The 16,935-nt window shown below is 31.2% G+C and overlaps 1 protein-coding gene across 1 annotated transcript; it reads left to right on the forward strand.

Moving 5' to 3' along the window:
* Positions 1 to 4,745: 4,745 nt before the first annotated feature.
* LOC125872781 (probable LRR receptor-like serine/threonine-protein kinase IRK) lies at positions 4,746 to 8,780 on the forward strand. The gene is made up of 3 exons (XM_049553571.1): positions 4,746 to 6,335; positions 6,516 to 6,705; positions 7,204 to 8,780. Exons 1-3 carry the CDS (start codon positions 5,291 to 5,293, stop codon positions 8,651 to 8,653), a joined length of 2,685 nt encoding a protein of 894 aa, XP_049409528.1. The 5' UTR covers positions 4,746 to 5,290; the 3' UTR covers positions 8,654 to 8,780.
* Positions 8,781 to 16,935: the final 8,155 nt, after the last annotated feature.

Genomic DNA, 16,935 nt, shown 5'->3' on the forward strand with positions numbered 1-16,935 from the left:
TATATAAAACATTATAATTTATTGTACTTTTCATATAGTTTTTGAATTCTAATTTTTTTTGTTTAAAATATCAAATTAATGTAATTTTATTTAACTTTAAAAGTTAATCAAGTTAATTTTAAAAATCACAACATAACAAATAAAAATGAACAGAGAAAGTATTTTATTATAATAATGAGATGTACCTGTTTCCCCTCTGTCCAAGTAAAACTTTGCAATAATTATGACGTACATACCTCTTTAATTAATGATGTCTCAAGTGAATAAGAATTGATTAATTATCACTCTACATATGTTGCCTCTTCACTTGAATGCAAACGAACGTTATGATAAGTATGTCCTACCAAAATTAATTTTCAACTCCTTGTTTAAAACTGGAACAGAATTTATTACTTTTGCTTCTTTAGTTAGTGAAACTAATTATATCGAATGTTTGTACTACTTTGGAGAGTTAAAATTATGGTAAAATTGTATGAAATAGCAAATTATTAATTTAAATTAAATGTTATAGTCATAGTTTATTTTATTTGTAATTCGCAGCAAACATTTCATTTTTTTGCCATCTGATTCGATATACAATTCGCCATTTTTGGTATACAATTAGTCATTTTATACATTTCGGTATAAAATGTATAAAATACGTTTGTATTTGTATAAAGCGAGAGAAAAGTGTATATACAAATACAAATATAAATACATATATTTTCGTCCTATACACTTATAATTATACAAATATGGATCTTATTATACAAATTACAATGTATAAATGAATTTATACAAAACTGACCAATTTGTATAAAATTGGATGTATCTAGAAAATTATACAAATCAAAAGCTCCATATCAAACATAAAAAATTGTTATGGAGCCCAATTATGCAAATTATAGTTATAACATACAATTATGATTTTTATGTTTGTTATATGTGAAAGTTGCTCAAAAAATATTTCCTCTGTCCCTAATTACTTGTCTACTTTTGAATTGACACACCTATTAAGAAATCAATAATTGACATAGTGAGTTTACCATTTTACCCCTATTAATTATGAAGTGAATGAATTAAAAACTTAATATTTTCAAAAAGTTCTACATTTTTCAAAGTAATTAATTGGGGGTATAATAGGTACAGTAAAAAAAATTGTCATTTCTTGATTTGTCAAAAATAACAAGCAATTAGGGACAACTAAAAAGAAAAATATGGACAAGTAATTAGGGACTGAGAGAGTATTTGATTTGTACTTCCTCCGTTTCTATTTATATGTCACAATTTTAAATTTTATGTGCATTAAGAAACTAAGTAACTTTACTAGTATAGCCTTATTTAAATTATTTTTGAACTCAAGTTGTCAATTAATGAATATGAATTAATTTATTTTCGTTTTGTTAATTTAAACAATGAACATGAATTATTTACTTAACTTTTCTATGTTGGTCAAATATATATTTTCAAGGCGAATAATTCACAAGGGTAAAATAGGAAAAATATTGTAATTTATGTATTGATTTTATGAAATGACAAGTATTATGGATCAACTATTTATAGTAAAAATGACATATAAAAATAAATGGAGGAAGTACTAGTTTATGTAACATTTTGATTTTAAACTTCTTTATTTATTTTTAATTTTCTTTATCATAATTTTCAGAATTCTTTTTTAAAAAAATTTTGTGTTCAATTAAACATCTTTACTTAAGAGGAAGATATATACGAAACTTTTGCGAGCATGCACCCCATACGATGTGATCTATTGAATAGTTACGTGGGTAACCTTAGATATCAAAAATATAAATCTCACTAAAGATTAAAAAAAAAAGATAATTTTAGCATTTTGATAGACAAAATTATTTGATATCCACATCGATAGAAGGTAAAAGATACCGATGGAAGGTAAAACATGTACTCATCGGCCCTTTAAAAAATAATACAGTAACTTTTGTGCTTGTATTTGTGTACAATGTGAAAGATATTTTAGAATTTGAGAAAAAAAGGTACTAATATGGACATGAAGATGCACAAGGTTTCTTAAAAAAGGAAAAATTAAGAAGTTAAGCAAACACATAGCAATAATTACTTAACTAAAATAGCTACTATAATTTGTATTAATTACAATTCAAAATTTGCTTCTAGCTATCATTACATAATTCCTCTTTCTCTCGCCTCTCACCTCTCTCCACTCTCTCTGAAATTTCGCTCGCCTCTCTTCTCTTTTTTCAATCATCTTTTCCTCGTCTCTCTCCTCTCCATGCTCAGTCTCTCTCTCGCCTCTCTTTTGCCAATCTCTCACTCACTTTATACAAATTAACAAAAAAATTACAAATGTATAATTTGAGGTTGTATAAAACGAGAGAGACTGATATACAAATACAAATGTTTGAACTCGATTCAATTGTATACTGATATATACAAATACAATCATTGATACATATACATACTAGTTAAATAAATATAATTATCTAACTGATATATATATATATATATAATTCACCTCTCTCTACTCTCCTCCCTCTCTCCTCTCTCTCTCAATCTCGCTCGCCTCTCTTATTCCTCTAACATGTAGCTACGAATCGTAATCAACAAACTATAGCTATGAAACATAATTAAGTTATTTTGAGTGGCGATATGCGAAAATTTCCCTACTTAAAATATATATTTATTTTATTAGTATATTTTTAAAGTACATTTAGTGTGACGAAGTGTTTGAGGGCGTGGGAGAGTATGAGGGGGTCCTTGAGAGATATTTATGGTTGAATATTTCAGTAGAATTGAAGCTTTAAAAGCAACAAATTGAGGAAATTGTCGTGCAAAATCTGAGGCGCACCTACCGGATGTTACACATTCACAGTACTCCCATTTCCTGCCACCAAAAGACCTGGTGCACTGAGTTGAGTTGTTTTTTTTAATCAAAGGTTTCAAATTCCGAGTTTTAAATGTAAAAAAATTATTAATAGAAAATGTTTTTCCTTAATTGGGGCTCTAGGCAGTACAAATTTAAAATAATTGGACTTCAATTTAAATACGAAATAAAAAAAAAATCTCATTTCCTTGTTTATTTATTACATCATCTTTTCTTCTCTTTTTCTCCAACTACCTTTCCTCCTCACTCTCACTTTCACCTTCACAAATCACAACAACCATCTCACCTCCTCTTGATAACGCCTTTTGTCCTTATATGTCCCCCAACTAATTTCTTTTTTATATGTCTTGAACCAAGAATTTAGTTAGAAAAAGGTATCAAATATGAAATAACTGGAATTTGAACTTACAATTAAAATACCACTAGTATATTTTTGTTTTCATTTTCCATCACACTATAATTTTTTCCTATATCAAGGGATTCAACCATTTATATATTAAATTAAATTAAATTTTGGAAAAATGGTGCAATTTACCTTTCTAATGATGTTATGTTTGACGAGGCAAGGACAAAGCCAAGGAGGTTCATCCAAACCCCCTTTGAATATGTGTTGATTAATATTAAAAAAACCATTCATATACATATATATATAAATTAATTAATTATTTATTTAAAAAAAATTGGTGTAAATATCTCACTTTATAAAATTTCATTGCCTAATTTTTCTTTTATGAATATTTTTACGTGCATTGTCACATCCGTACATGGTTAATTTGAGATGAAGTATAATAATTTAAAAATAAAATGCTAAAATGATGGATTAGAAATAAAAATTTAACCAATTTATCTAATGTGAATCCAAATACTAATTTATATTGTAACCCAATTATCCTATTTTTTGTCCAATCAACCAAATATCTATTAATAAAATAATTTTGATATAACTATTTCTTTAACCAAACAACTCTTTATCGTCTCTTTTTGTAATTGTTGCAATTCTAAGAAAATGACAAAAAAGTGTCTCTTATGTTTAAGCGTAGGTTCAAATAGTCTCCTAAATTACATACTACACAAATTTGATCCTTTAATTTGTCAATACTTAACACTTTTAGTCTCATTCAAATCATTTGTTAGACTTGATAGAAACAATGATTTTTTTAAAAAGTTATAAACATAGAAAAGTCCCATCAAATCCTTAAACATACAACATAAATTTTTTTAAAATAACAGAAATTACACTTCAAAGATTTATCACAAATTCTAAAAATAAATTAAAATACAAAAAATTATATATAAAAAATGTATTTCTAAATATGAGTTCCCACTAATTTCTTCTTTTTTCTAAAAATCAAATCTACCGACAGAATTTCATAAGAATTTAATATAGACTAAAGTTGTTAATTTTTGACAAACATAAACTATTAAATACACACTTAAAAAGACTATTTTAAATCTACACTCAAAATATAAGAGTGCATTTTTTGTCATTTTCTCTAGCGGTTGCCACTTGCCATATTCCTTCAAAATATATTCTCCTTCTTTTACTCATTTATTAAAACTTAAACTTACTTACAAGTTAATTAAACATTGTGAACAAAATAGATTTTGTACTACTAGTCTACTACTATTAAATTACCCACTTCAATTTATTAACCTACTTCTATTTTAGTGAATTTCCTTTTATTTCACGTGGGTCCCACCTTGTTAATTTTCCCTTTTTTTTTCTTTCTAAAAATTGAAGCATTATCACTGTTTAGTCACCTGACAATGACTACGTGTAATCCACATCAGACTCAAAACAACCTATTATACATTGCCACGTGTCATCCCTCCCTCTTCTTCTCTATTTCTCCTTTCCCCTTCTTTTTCCCGTTAATAAAGTCTCTCTCTGTCTCCCACTCACACCAGAGAGAGAGAGCTTTAATAAATGTTTAACTGACTCGCCGTCGCCGGAAAACTCATTCTCCCTCCGGTGGATTTTTGTCTTAATTTCATTTTTGGATAAGGACAAGTATCCAGCGCCGGTGGTTTCTTTCCAGGAAAAAATCTCAGCTCACATTTTGTGCTGCTTTTAGTTTGGAGGTTGAAACTTCTCTTTCTCGCTAAATTAAACTCCAACCGAGCTGGTTTTTTCAGTGAATTCGTAGGTTTATGCGTTTTTTATTTGTCTGTTCTTCGTTTGGGTCTTTTAAAGTTTACTCTTTTTTAGCAGATTTGCACAAACTTTTTCCAGTTTCAGCTGTATTTTAGAATTCTAGGGTTTTGGGTTGAATTTTTCACCACTGGACCCATTGCGTGCTTATTTAGTTGTAACTGGTCATTTCAACTCCTATTTTGGAAGTTGATTTTTTTTTTTTGTCTTGAAAAACAAGTAGGGCCTCAACATTGTCTTCAGCTGACCTTGTCTATGGAATTATAAGCAACATTGGTTTGGAAATGAGAAAGGTGTTTGTTACTGTGTTTTTGTTTCTGTTGGTGGAGGCTGTGTTTGTGGAAGCTTTGAACCCATCTTTGAATGATGATGTACTGGGATTAATTGTGTTCAAATCGGACGTTCAAGATCCATATGGAAAGCTGAAATCTTGGAATGAAGAGGATGATAGTCCTTGTAACTGGGACGGAATCAACTGTAACCCCAGATCCAATAGGGTGACTGAAGTTGTTCTTGACGGGTTTGGTTTATCTGGAAGGATAAGCAGAGGCCTTTTACGCTTGCAGTTTCTTCACAGACTTTCACTAGCAAAGAACAATCTTACAGGTAGCATTAGTGTTAGTCTTGCTCAACTTGCTTATCTCAAGTTTCTTGACTTGAGTGAAAATAACTTATCTGGTAACATTCCTGGCGATTACTTTCAACAATGTGGGCCGCTTAGATCAATTTCTTTAGCTAACAACAAAATTTCAGGGCAGATCCCAGAAAGTTTGAGCTCTTGTGTTACACTTGCGTCCCTTAATCTATCGTCAAATCAGTTTTCAGGGTTGGTACCTTCTGGGATTTGGTCTTTGAATGGACTAAGGTCTCTTGATTTGTCAAACAATTTGTTGGACGGCGAAATTCCAGTGGACATTCAGGGTCTGAGTAATTTGAGAGCATTAAGCTTGGGGAGAAATAATTTCAAGGGTGAAATTCCGGATGAAATTGGAGGTTGTTTGCTTTTGAGGTCAATTGATTTGAGTGAAAATTCTCTCTCAGGAGAGCTTCCAAGCACAATGCAGAAGCTTAGCTTGTGTAGTGAATTCATTTTGAGACGTAATGCTTTTGTGGGCATTGTTCCTAAATGGATTGGAGAAATGAAAAGCCTTCAGATTCTTGACTTTTCTGAGAACAACTTCTCTGGTATCATTCCAACTTCAATAGGGGAACTTGAGTCACTGAAAGTATTAAAGGTGTCGCGGAACGGGATTTCTGGAAGCTTGCCTGAGTCCTTGAGCAGTTGTGTTAAGCTTCTGGAATTGGATGTTAGTCATAACTCTTTGGCGGGTAATCTTTCTACTTGGGAATTTAAATTGCAATTAATGCAGGTTATGTTTTCCGTGAATAAAATTAACTGCCAATCTAAATAATGCTTTAGCTTCATTGCTACACAACTCTTATCACAATCTTGTAGCAGTGAGAGTTATATGGTGAAATTTAATTAACTCTCTGAAACTTCTCTTGCAGGCACCATTCCTAAGACTGTCGGCCAATTGAAATCCTTGAATATTCTTGATTTGAGTGAAAATCGCTTATATGGTATTGTCCCTGTGGAAATTGGAGGAGCAAAATCTCTCATGGTACTTAGTCTGGAGAAAAATTCCTTGACTGGAGAAATTCCTAGTTCAATTGGCTATTGTTCTTCATTAGTATCCTTGTAAGTTCTCAAACCTCCTTATGTTTCATTAATTTGTTTTTGGACATTGCCTTTCTCTGCTTGAAGATTCTTAGAGGATAGTATAGTGGTATCTAGTGTTTAAGTTCTCTATAGTTTTCAGGCCAGGGAATATTGTGTTAGAGGCAAGTTCAAATACGAAACCATGTTTGATATTCTCAATCATTTTCTGCTGAAATTTAGTGGCTCTAGTAATCATGTAGAGTTTATAATTTGCAATGACAATAAAATGGGATTATCAGCTTCTATTATTAAAGCTAATTGCAGAGTAATATTAATGGTAATGTGCCTAACTGTATCTGAATAATTTGAGTGGTTATGACAGTAATATCTTACATGAGGCATGAAAGTAACAACAATAATATATTCATAGGCTCTCAATGATCTATCTATTTATATCCATTATGTTTTGGCTGGTGTTACCTGAATACGAATTTTTTGCTACAATTAGTTAATGTTTTACTTCAATCAACTTGGCAGGTCTTTATCACATAACGGTCTAACTGGTCCTGTACCTGAAGCCCTAGCAAAACTGACTTATCTTCAAAGTGTTGACTTATCCTTTAACAAATTAACCGGAGTCTTGCCAAAGCAGCTTGGAGATCTTGGCCATCTCTCTTTATTCAACATTTCACACAACCAGCTACAGGGCGAACTACCTTCTAATGGTTTTTTTAATACTATTTCTCCTTATTCCGTGTCAGCAAACCCATCTCTATGTGGGGCTGCTGTCAATAGGTCTTGTTCTACAGTCATGCCCAAGCCAATTGTTCTGAATCCCAACTCTACTGATTCTTCTCCCAACACTGTCCCTCAAAGTATTCGCCATGAGAAGAAAATCCTAAGCATCTCTGCCCTCATTGCTATTGGTGCAGCTGCTGTTATTTTTGTTGGTGTGATTGCCATTACTGTGCTCAATATTCGTGTCCGGTCAGCGGCACCTCGCTCTGCTGCTGCAGCCCTTACATTTTCTGGTGGAGATGATTTTAGCCATTCTCCATCCACAGATGCGAATTCTGGTAAGCTTGTCATGTTTTCTGGTGATCCCGACTTCAGCACAGGGGCACATGCTCTGCTTAACAAAGATTGTGAGCTTGGGCGAGGTGGTTTTGGAGCAGTGTATCGCACTGTCCTTGGGGATGGGCATCCAGTTGCCATTAAGAAGCTTACCGTTTCCAGTCTTGTTAAGTCTCAGGAAGATTTTGAGAGGGAGGTTAGGAAATTGGGAAAAGTACGTCACCATAATCTGGTCACCCTTGAAGGTTATTATTGGACACCATCTTTACAGTTACTTATATATGAATTTGTGGCTGGTGGAAATTTGTACAAGCATCTCCATGAAGGATCTGGTGGGTGTTTCCTCTCATGGAATGAGCGGTTTAACATCATTCTCGGGACAGCAAAAAGCTTGGCTCACTTGCACCAAATGAATGTAATCCACTACAACCTAAAGTCCAGCAATGTCCTAATTGATAGCTCAGGTGAGCCTAAAGTTGCAGATTATGGCTTAGCAAGACTATTACCCATGCTTGATCGATATGTCTTGAGTAGCAAAATTCAGAGTGCACTCGGTTACATGGCACCTGAATTTGCATGCAAAACTGTGAAGATAACCGAGAAGTGTGATGTGTATGGATTTGGAGTTCTTGTTCTGGAGGTAGTCACTGGAAAGAGGCCAGTTGAGTATATGGAAGACGACGTGGTAGTACTGTGTGACATGGTACGTGGAGCATTAGAAGAAGGCAGGGTAGAAGACTGTATAGATGCAAGGCTGCAAGGAAAATTTCCAGCAGATGAGGTAATTCCTGTGATGAAGTTAGGATTAATCTGCACATCACAAGTCCCATCAAACCGGCCTGATATGGGAGAAGTGGTTAACATTTTGGAGCTGATTCGATGTCCTTCAGAAGGCCAGGATGAACTTGTATGATGTTCACTAGATAAACACAGATTGTAAGATAAATGTCTCATCATGGCAAAGAAGAATGCGGTTCATTTATTCAGAGAAGTTGGAATTTGTTGCTCTTAATTGCTATAAAAATCCCTCCTTTGAATTACATCATTTGTTATTTGCTTCTCTATGCCACTCATGGATTCCTTTTCACCTGGTTCCAATGTTGGACTCACATGCTTATTATTACTCTTTTCTTTCTTCTCAGGGTTTAAGTCATCTGCCGCTCCTTAAAATTGTGCTCATGTTTCACTTAGACACATTAATTCAGACTTGTACCTCTTGAACTTTAATAGGCCGTATATGACTTAAGCTGCCTTCTTGGCATTTCCTTAACAATCTGATCCTGTTTGTTCTTTCTCTTTTAGGTCAATCTGTTCCTGTTTATTGAAATGAATGCAAGATGTATAGATTTCCAAGTTTAAAATTTTGAAAGTGATGTGCCAGTAAGTGCATTTTAAGACGAAACGTTCAGACATGAGACAATCACTAATGCCTTAATTTTGTGCATGTCTGTCTGTAGGAATGTGACTTCTCATGACAGCAAGACTACAATGTAATGCAAGACTAGGAAGATAGATTATAGTTTTAAATAATTGTTGTAACCTTTATGCAGTCAACTTTAATTTTTTTAGCTAATTGAATTAAAACTTTGATGTGACATCACTTTTAATAAAGGGTCTACTCCCTCCATTTTTTAAAATTTGTTTGTGTTATTTTATTTTATAATACGTTTCAATAAAAAATGTTTTTTCTTGACGATTCTTTTAAATTCAACTTTTCATGTAACATGTTTAAGATCATAAAATTAAAGGATATTTTGATACATTTTACATATCATTAATTTGAGAATACATAATTTAAAAGTTATTCTTTACTTTCTTAAACTCAATGTCAAATTAAAATCAGACTAGCAAATTGAAACACATGGAGTAACTTTTATTACTATTTTACTATATTTATTGATATCCAAATATCTAAGTCAAAATGTCATTTTAAATTACGTGTCCAATCAGATGCGGACAAAATAGTCTTTTAGTGCCTCTTAAGATACACAGTAAACAATTTTATTCCATTAAATAGAGAAAGTGTATGGAAAATTAACTTACACCCAAGTTATGTTTAAGGTGAATAAATAAATTTAATACACCAATATGATCGATTTGTGATGCAGTAGCGGGACTATTTCACCTATAACCAGAGGTTTCGAATTCGAGTTCTAAATATGAAGAGAATTCTATTAAAAAAAGTCATCCCAAATGAATTCTGAAGTGCGCAAGTCGAATTTAATCAGAATTACAGTGTGAATTACGAACAGCAAAATGAAAAATCGAAATAACTAATAATTTAATAAAGAGGGTAGTCAGATATGTTTTAGTTTGTGAAGCACTTTACCAAACATGACAGAGTGAGGCTGAGGCAAACACATTGGCCAAGTCAAAAAGTGAATAGATAGTCTGAGGGCCTCAAAGATTCTTAGCTCCCACTTCAAAGCAAACAATCCAACCAACTGATTATTATTATTATAATAAAATATATAGTACTCCAACAGAGTAAAACAAAACTGAAAAGTAAAAGCAATTTTTAATTTAATTAAGGGCAAATGAATAAATATATACCCTTTACTTTTGCGATTAGGTATATCCATCATTAAAAAGAAATGTATGATGCTGTTGGAGAAGGGGGAATAAATTAATTGAGAATATGATGCTTTTTAATTACTTCATTTTGATACTAATTATGGCATATCTTTAGGTTCTAGTACCAACTATATTATTTGTTTAAATGCAAAGTTTTGGTTTTTAGTAATTAGTCATTTTTCAGCTGCTGAAACTCATTATGTTTTTTCTTTGTTGTTCTTCACATCTGTTTAGTAGTTGGAAGTATCTCTGCTTCAATACAATATATTATATTTTTAAACAAATATAAAAGCAAGACCTAAGCACATGTTTGTGTGTTTTTATCTTTAGGCACTAGTGCAACCTCTATATTTAAATGTTGCTGCAACAAATCGAAAGAGAATAACGAGACCTGATAAGATTGTCATAATAAATTACTGAAATAAAATAACTGAATCGATAAGATAGTAATAATATCAATTAGACATAATGAAAGGATCGATAACACCAACTTACTAGCAAGTCGATTAGGCTGCAACTAAACACCTAATTAAATTAAATAGTCTTCCTAAGAAATAACTCTAGAAATGTTAACATGTTCAAATGATGAACTATCAAATTTGTTCTTTTTTGTATTAAGGAAAAAGATAAAAAGAAAGAAGAGGATGGTTTGGTAATAGTATAATATTAATTAATTAAGTTTGATTATGATGATCTTACCAAAAGTGTATTAAAGCCATGTGGTTTAGACTTTAGATAACTAAAATGAGTTGTCTTGAAATTGTATATCTGGCATGCACAGCTCTCATGAATGGTGTTGGGCCCAAGATTAACCTAACCTCTTCATATTATTATTAGGACTTTAAATTAAACATTTTTAATAAGTTGTTTATTGCTCGTATATTTCTATACATTCATGAATACTGACTAAAATTTGTAAGAGTTAATTAGAATTAGGGTTATCTTTTTACAGTCAATTTTTTTGAAAGGTACTTTTGGAACTAGTTCTGGAGTGAGTATTAGACTAGACGTATTAAAAATATTTTAAGACACAGATAAAAGACGTGGAGGTTAGAGTGAGTAAAAGTCCTATATTAATTGGTAATTGGAGAATTGACTGGTCTCTTTATCTAGACTTGAGCAATATTCCCCTCATAAGCTAGTTTTTGGGGCTGAGTTAAACCCAACATTCATTTTTACATGGTATCAAAGTTAGGTCCATCCCATTTGGGCTCCCGCTCCACGCTCCAGTCGGGCTAGGGTGTGAAGAGGGGGTGTTAGAGTGGGTAAAAGTCTCACATTGGTTGGGGAATGGACTGATGATCTCGTTATATAGACTTGGACAATCCTCCCCTCATACAGGGGCGGCTCTAATAAATCGGTGGCCTAAAGCCAAATTCATATGGAGGCCTTAAATTCGAATATATATTTATTATGACGTTTATTATAGCCAATTATTTAATCTTTCTTCAGACATAATATTCATAATTTGTCAAACTTCTGTTACTTCTTTACTCTTTTATGAAAAGTTTTATTTTCTACAAATAAAACTCGATATTTTTTTGTAAAAAGTACTTATAACCTTTTACTTTTTTAAAAAAAATGAGGCCCCTCAAATTTTGGGGCCTCATGCAATTGCTTTTTTTACAAAGCTGTAGAGTCGCCCCTGCCCTCATAAGCTAGTTTTTGAGATTGATATAGGCCCAAGATTCATTTTTACATTAAATTTATAGGGCGTATGCCTTAGAATTTTAAGCGTAAGCTTCTGTCACAAAAGCATAAGTTTCAGCCTTTTGGGTATACAAATGTATGCCTCGGGTGTAAAATTTGATTTTTGTTATCTTAAAAATATTTTTACTGTAAATCATGCTTTTTTAATCATGGTGTAATGATATTTATACCTTGATGCTATCATATTGAAGTGGTTTTTCTAAAAATAATGGAGTAATAATATAAGAACACAACTCATAAGAAAATGACACTATCATAAATAAATTTCTTCAATAGTAAAGGAAAATGTGGTTGTTAAATTGTTGATGTTATAACATGGATTTTGGTCGCTAAAAGAGCTTATAATATAACTTTATGAAGTTATCTAGCGACCAAGATAAAAATTAACGAAGGGAAAATGTGATCGCAAAAAAGATCTAATGACCAAATTTTTTGCCATCACTAAAGATGTCTTAACGACCGGATTTGAATTTGGTCGTCTAGTTTTAACGTCGGAGCTACTAACGACGGGTGACGACCAATTTTTGTCCGGTCGTAATTGTCCAATAACGACTGGATTTGCCCTTTTAGAGACTAATTTTCCTTTCGCTAAAGACCCATTTTCTTGTGGTGTACGTACTGCTCTTTAGTATTTTCATTGTGGTTCCTTCATTACTGTATTTTCTTCTCTTACCTGCTTTGATATGATATGTATACTTACTTGAGGGTCTATAAAAAATAACCTTGTTACCTGTACAAGATAGGAATAAGCTATATATAAGTGTAACATCACTCTCTCCAGATCCACTTATAAAGTTACACTCAATATAGTATTGTTATTATTATTGTACATATTTTTTTAAATTTAAAATCATAAAATTTTAATCTCCCTCAATTTCTTAGATTCCTTGGCCTACTAAATTAGTAGGCATGTGGCCATGCAATTTCATTCCATGATATGAAATCATGAGATGAAATCAGTACTTGGACATGCGAGTTTACGCTATTTCATCTCATGATTTAATATCATGAAATGAAATCCCAAATTTTCCACAAAATCATGTTTGAGATTTTTCAAATACAAAAATTGACCCACAAGTTTATATTTGTAAAAAAACAACTCACATTTAATTTATATATATCTATTANATAACTTTATGAAGTTATCTAGGGACCAAGATAAAAATTAACGAAGGTAAAATGTGATCGCAAAAAAGATCTAATGACCAAATTTTTTGCCGTCGCTAAAGATGTCTTAACGACCGAATTTGAATTTGGTCGTCTAGTTTTAACGTCGGAGCTACTAACGACGGGCGACGACCAATTTTTGTCCGGTCATAATTGTCCAATAATGACTGGATTTGCCCTTTTAGAGACTAATTTTCCTTTCGCTAAAGACCCATTTTCTTGTAGTGTACGTACTGCTCTTTAGTATTTTCATTGTGGTTCCTTCATTACTATATTTTCTTCTCTTACCTGCTTTGATATGATATGTATACTTACTTGAGTATCTATAAAAAATAACCGTGTTACCTGTACAAGATAGGAATAAGCTATATGTAAGTGTACACACCACTCTCTCCAGATCCCACTTATAAAGTTACACTCAATATAATATTGTTATTATTATTGTACATATTTTTTTAAATTTAAAATCATAAAATTTTAATCTCCCTCAATTTCTTAGATTCCTTGGCCTACTAAATTAGTAGGCATGTGGCCATGCAATTTCATTCCATGATATGAAATCATGAGATGAAATCAGTACTTGGACATGCGAGTTTACGCTATTTCATCTCATGATTTAATATCATGAAATGAAATCCCAAATTTTCCACAAAATCATGTTTGAGATTTTTCAAATACAAAAATTGACCCACAAGTTTATATTTGTAAAAAAACAACTCACATTTAATTTATATATATCTATTAGCCATTTATTTCATATGTAAATAAAATTTATAATTCATATCATTATTTTTTAAACAGTTTATATCTCATATAACGATTATTCTCACAAATATAAGATTTATTTTTATTTTAAATCAATTTCTAATTTACCATTTATATTCGCCATATTCATTATTTTTGATAAAATTTATTATTATCTCATTCCAAACAATGTTTAATAGAAAAAAAAAATTCAAATCATTATATTGAGTGGACAAGACTAACCACCGTGATATTAATTAAAAAAACAATCTTCTAAGCTACTAACAACTTGAACACTGCAACTTATATTCATTTTTTTTAAATTTAATTAAGGATTGATCAATAAATGTTGTATTTTTAGATTAGCTTTGTGAATGTATTATGCGATTTTATAATTTTTTGCTTATTTGGTAAGATTATATAGAGATGAAGTCGACTCAGATTTATTTCAAGATCGTATATGTATGTTTAATATAACCGCCACTTCAAATCAATTGAATCTTTGAGTTAAGAGATTTATATATGTGAATGAGAAAACATGCAACATAAAAAGTTCAAATTATATGTCCAAACAAAACTTTAATTTGATCTCATGATTTTATGTCACACGATTTCATATCACATGGTCAAACGACGATAATAAGATATATAAAATGAATGAAACTAGGTAGTAATAATCAAAAAGTGGATTTGGGAGTGAGGCAAAAGAAAAGATAATAAAGGTGCACGATGATTTGTTTTGGAAGGATAAAGAAAAACAATCTTGAAATGATGAAAAAAAAGAGAAATTAGGAACCAAAGATAGTGCATGGTGCACTCACAAAACATAACTTCTTTTTAGAATATTTGGCATGTGTTTTCTTTATTGATACTACTAGTTGATAGTGGACATGCAGGCCAGACACCATTTTAACTTTATTTAGAATCTAACGCTTTGTTTCAATAATTTATAAAAGTATACATGGTATGCATATGCCAGTGTTAAGTAACACAACCTTTTGTTTTTAGTTTGATTAAAACTTCAAATTGTATGTTTTGAGACTTTCATATAAATTAATAATACCATATGAAACTTGTACATTATCTATCGCGATAATGGCTCCCTAGCTAGTGCAATCACGCTAAAGGAGTTCTAGTAAGGCTTCACTCCTATGTACGTGATCGCACTGAAGGAGTTGTTGCTTGTGTGGTTGTACAAAAGATTAGGACTCACCAGTACTAGACCACGTACATTTGATTGCATATAGAGACAAGCTTGTACAGATTTACATCCAAGAGAGTTTGGTCACACCCAACTTATAATATATCGGGGTGTATGCGTCAATCACTTCACATTGGGGAACAATTCACAATTCATTTTTGGTAGTCTATGCAACGGGCTATGGGTACTCAGATTGAGCTTAGCACCGCTTTTCACCCAAAAACTAATGATCAGTCTGAGCGGGTACTATTCAAATTCTTGAAAACATATTGAGAGTATGTGTGATTAACTTTAGAGGTTATTGGGACGAGTATTTACGTTTGACATAATTTATTTGCCATAACAATTATCAGTCCGACATTCTTATGGCCGTATATGAGGCTTTATATGATAGACAATATTGTTCGGCGGTTGGGTAGTCGAATCACACTTAAGGACTAATTTAGGTATATAATGTTCAATTTTCAAAAAAAAAAACAAAGATTCTTTCACCATTTTTGGATGAACTAGCTATGAGATTGATATGACTTTGACTTGGTGTCATCATAAAAACTCAAGGTAATGATTTTGCACTTACCCATAATAATTAAACATGATTTTATTCAATAATGTAATCATTAAAATATGAAATTTGATGGTAAATTTGGGGATGTTTGACTAAGCTCTAGAATTAATAAAGAGCAACTTTCACATATAACAAACATAAAAATCATATTTGTATATTATAGCTACAGTTTGCATAATTGCATTCCATAGCAAATTTTATGTTTGCTATGGAGCTTTTGATTTGTATAATTCGCTACAAACATCTAATTTTATACAAATTGTTCAGTTTTGTATAAATTCATTTATTCATTGTAATTTGTATAATAAGATATGTATTTGTATAATTATAAGTGTATAGGATGAAAATATATGTATTTGTATTTGTATATACACTTTTCTCTCGTTTTATACAAACAAACACGCATTTTATACATCATATACCGAAATGTATAAAATGACTAATTGTATACCGAAAATGGTTAACTGTATATCGAATCAGATGGCAAAAAAAGGGGATGTTTGCTGCGAATTACAATTAAAATAAACTATGACTATAACATTTAATTTGAATTAATAATTTGCTATTTCATACAATTTTTCCATTAATAAATTGGTTATTTTAGATAGTAAATAAACTCAAAAGTAAATCATCATTTATTATAAAGGTGGAAAGCTGGAGAGCTAAAGTTGGATTATCATTTTACCTGTACAAAATTAAATCTTTAAATGTAATTAAATGAGAAACACATCAAGAAAGATGATAATTGTATCACAATTCTACGTGTATTATGCCACGTAAGATTCATATGTCTACTTGTTCAACTTTATACAAATTTAAGAATCCGTTTGGCTTAACTTAAAAAAAAGTAAAACTTACATAACTTTTAAGTTGAAAAATGAAAAGTAGGGGAGAACCTATTTTAACTTTTAACTTTTTCAAGTCATTTTAAAAATTATTTTAAGTTACTTTTAACTTTGTCAAACACTCCCAAAAGCTAAAAGTAGGTCCAACCAACTTTTAAATCAATCCAAACAAGTTCTAAGGGTGTGTTTGGTACGAAGGAAAATGTTTTCCTGGAAAACAAGTAGATTTTTGACTTATTTTCTCATGTTTGGTTGGTGAGTAGAAAAGATTTTTAGTGTTTGATTTATGAATGAAAAATATTTTTGAGAAATATCTTTTATTTTGACTAGAGTAGAAAATAAATTTTGAAATTGAAAATATTTTTTAAAAACAAACTTAAATTATTTTT

Source organism: Solanum stenotomum, chromosome 8, assembly GCF_019186545.1.
Source record: "Solanum stenotomum isolate F172 chromosome 8, ASM1918654v1, whole genome shotgun sequence".
In the NCBI taxonomy this organism is placed as follows: domain Eukaryota; kingdom Viridiplantae; phylum Streptophyta; class Magnoliopsida; order Solanales; family Solanaceae; genus Solanum; species Solanum stenotomum.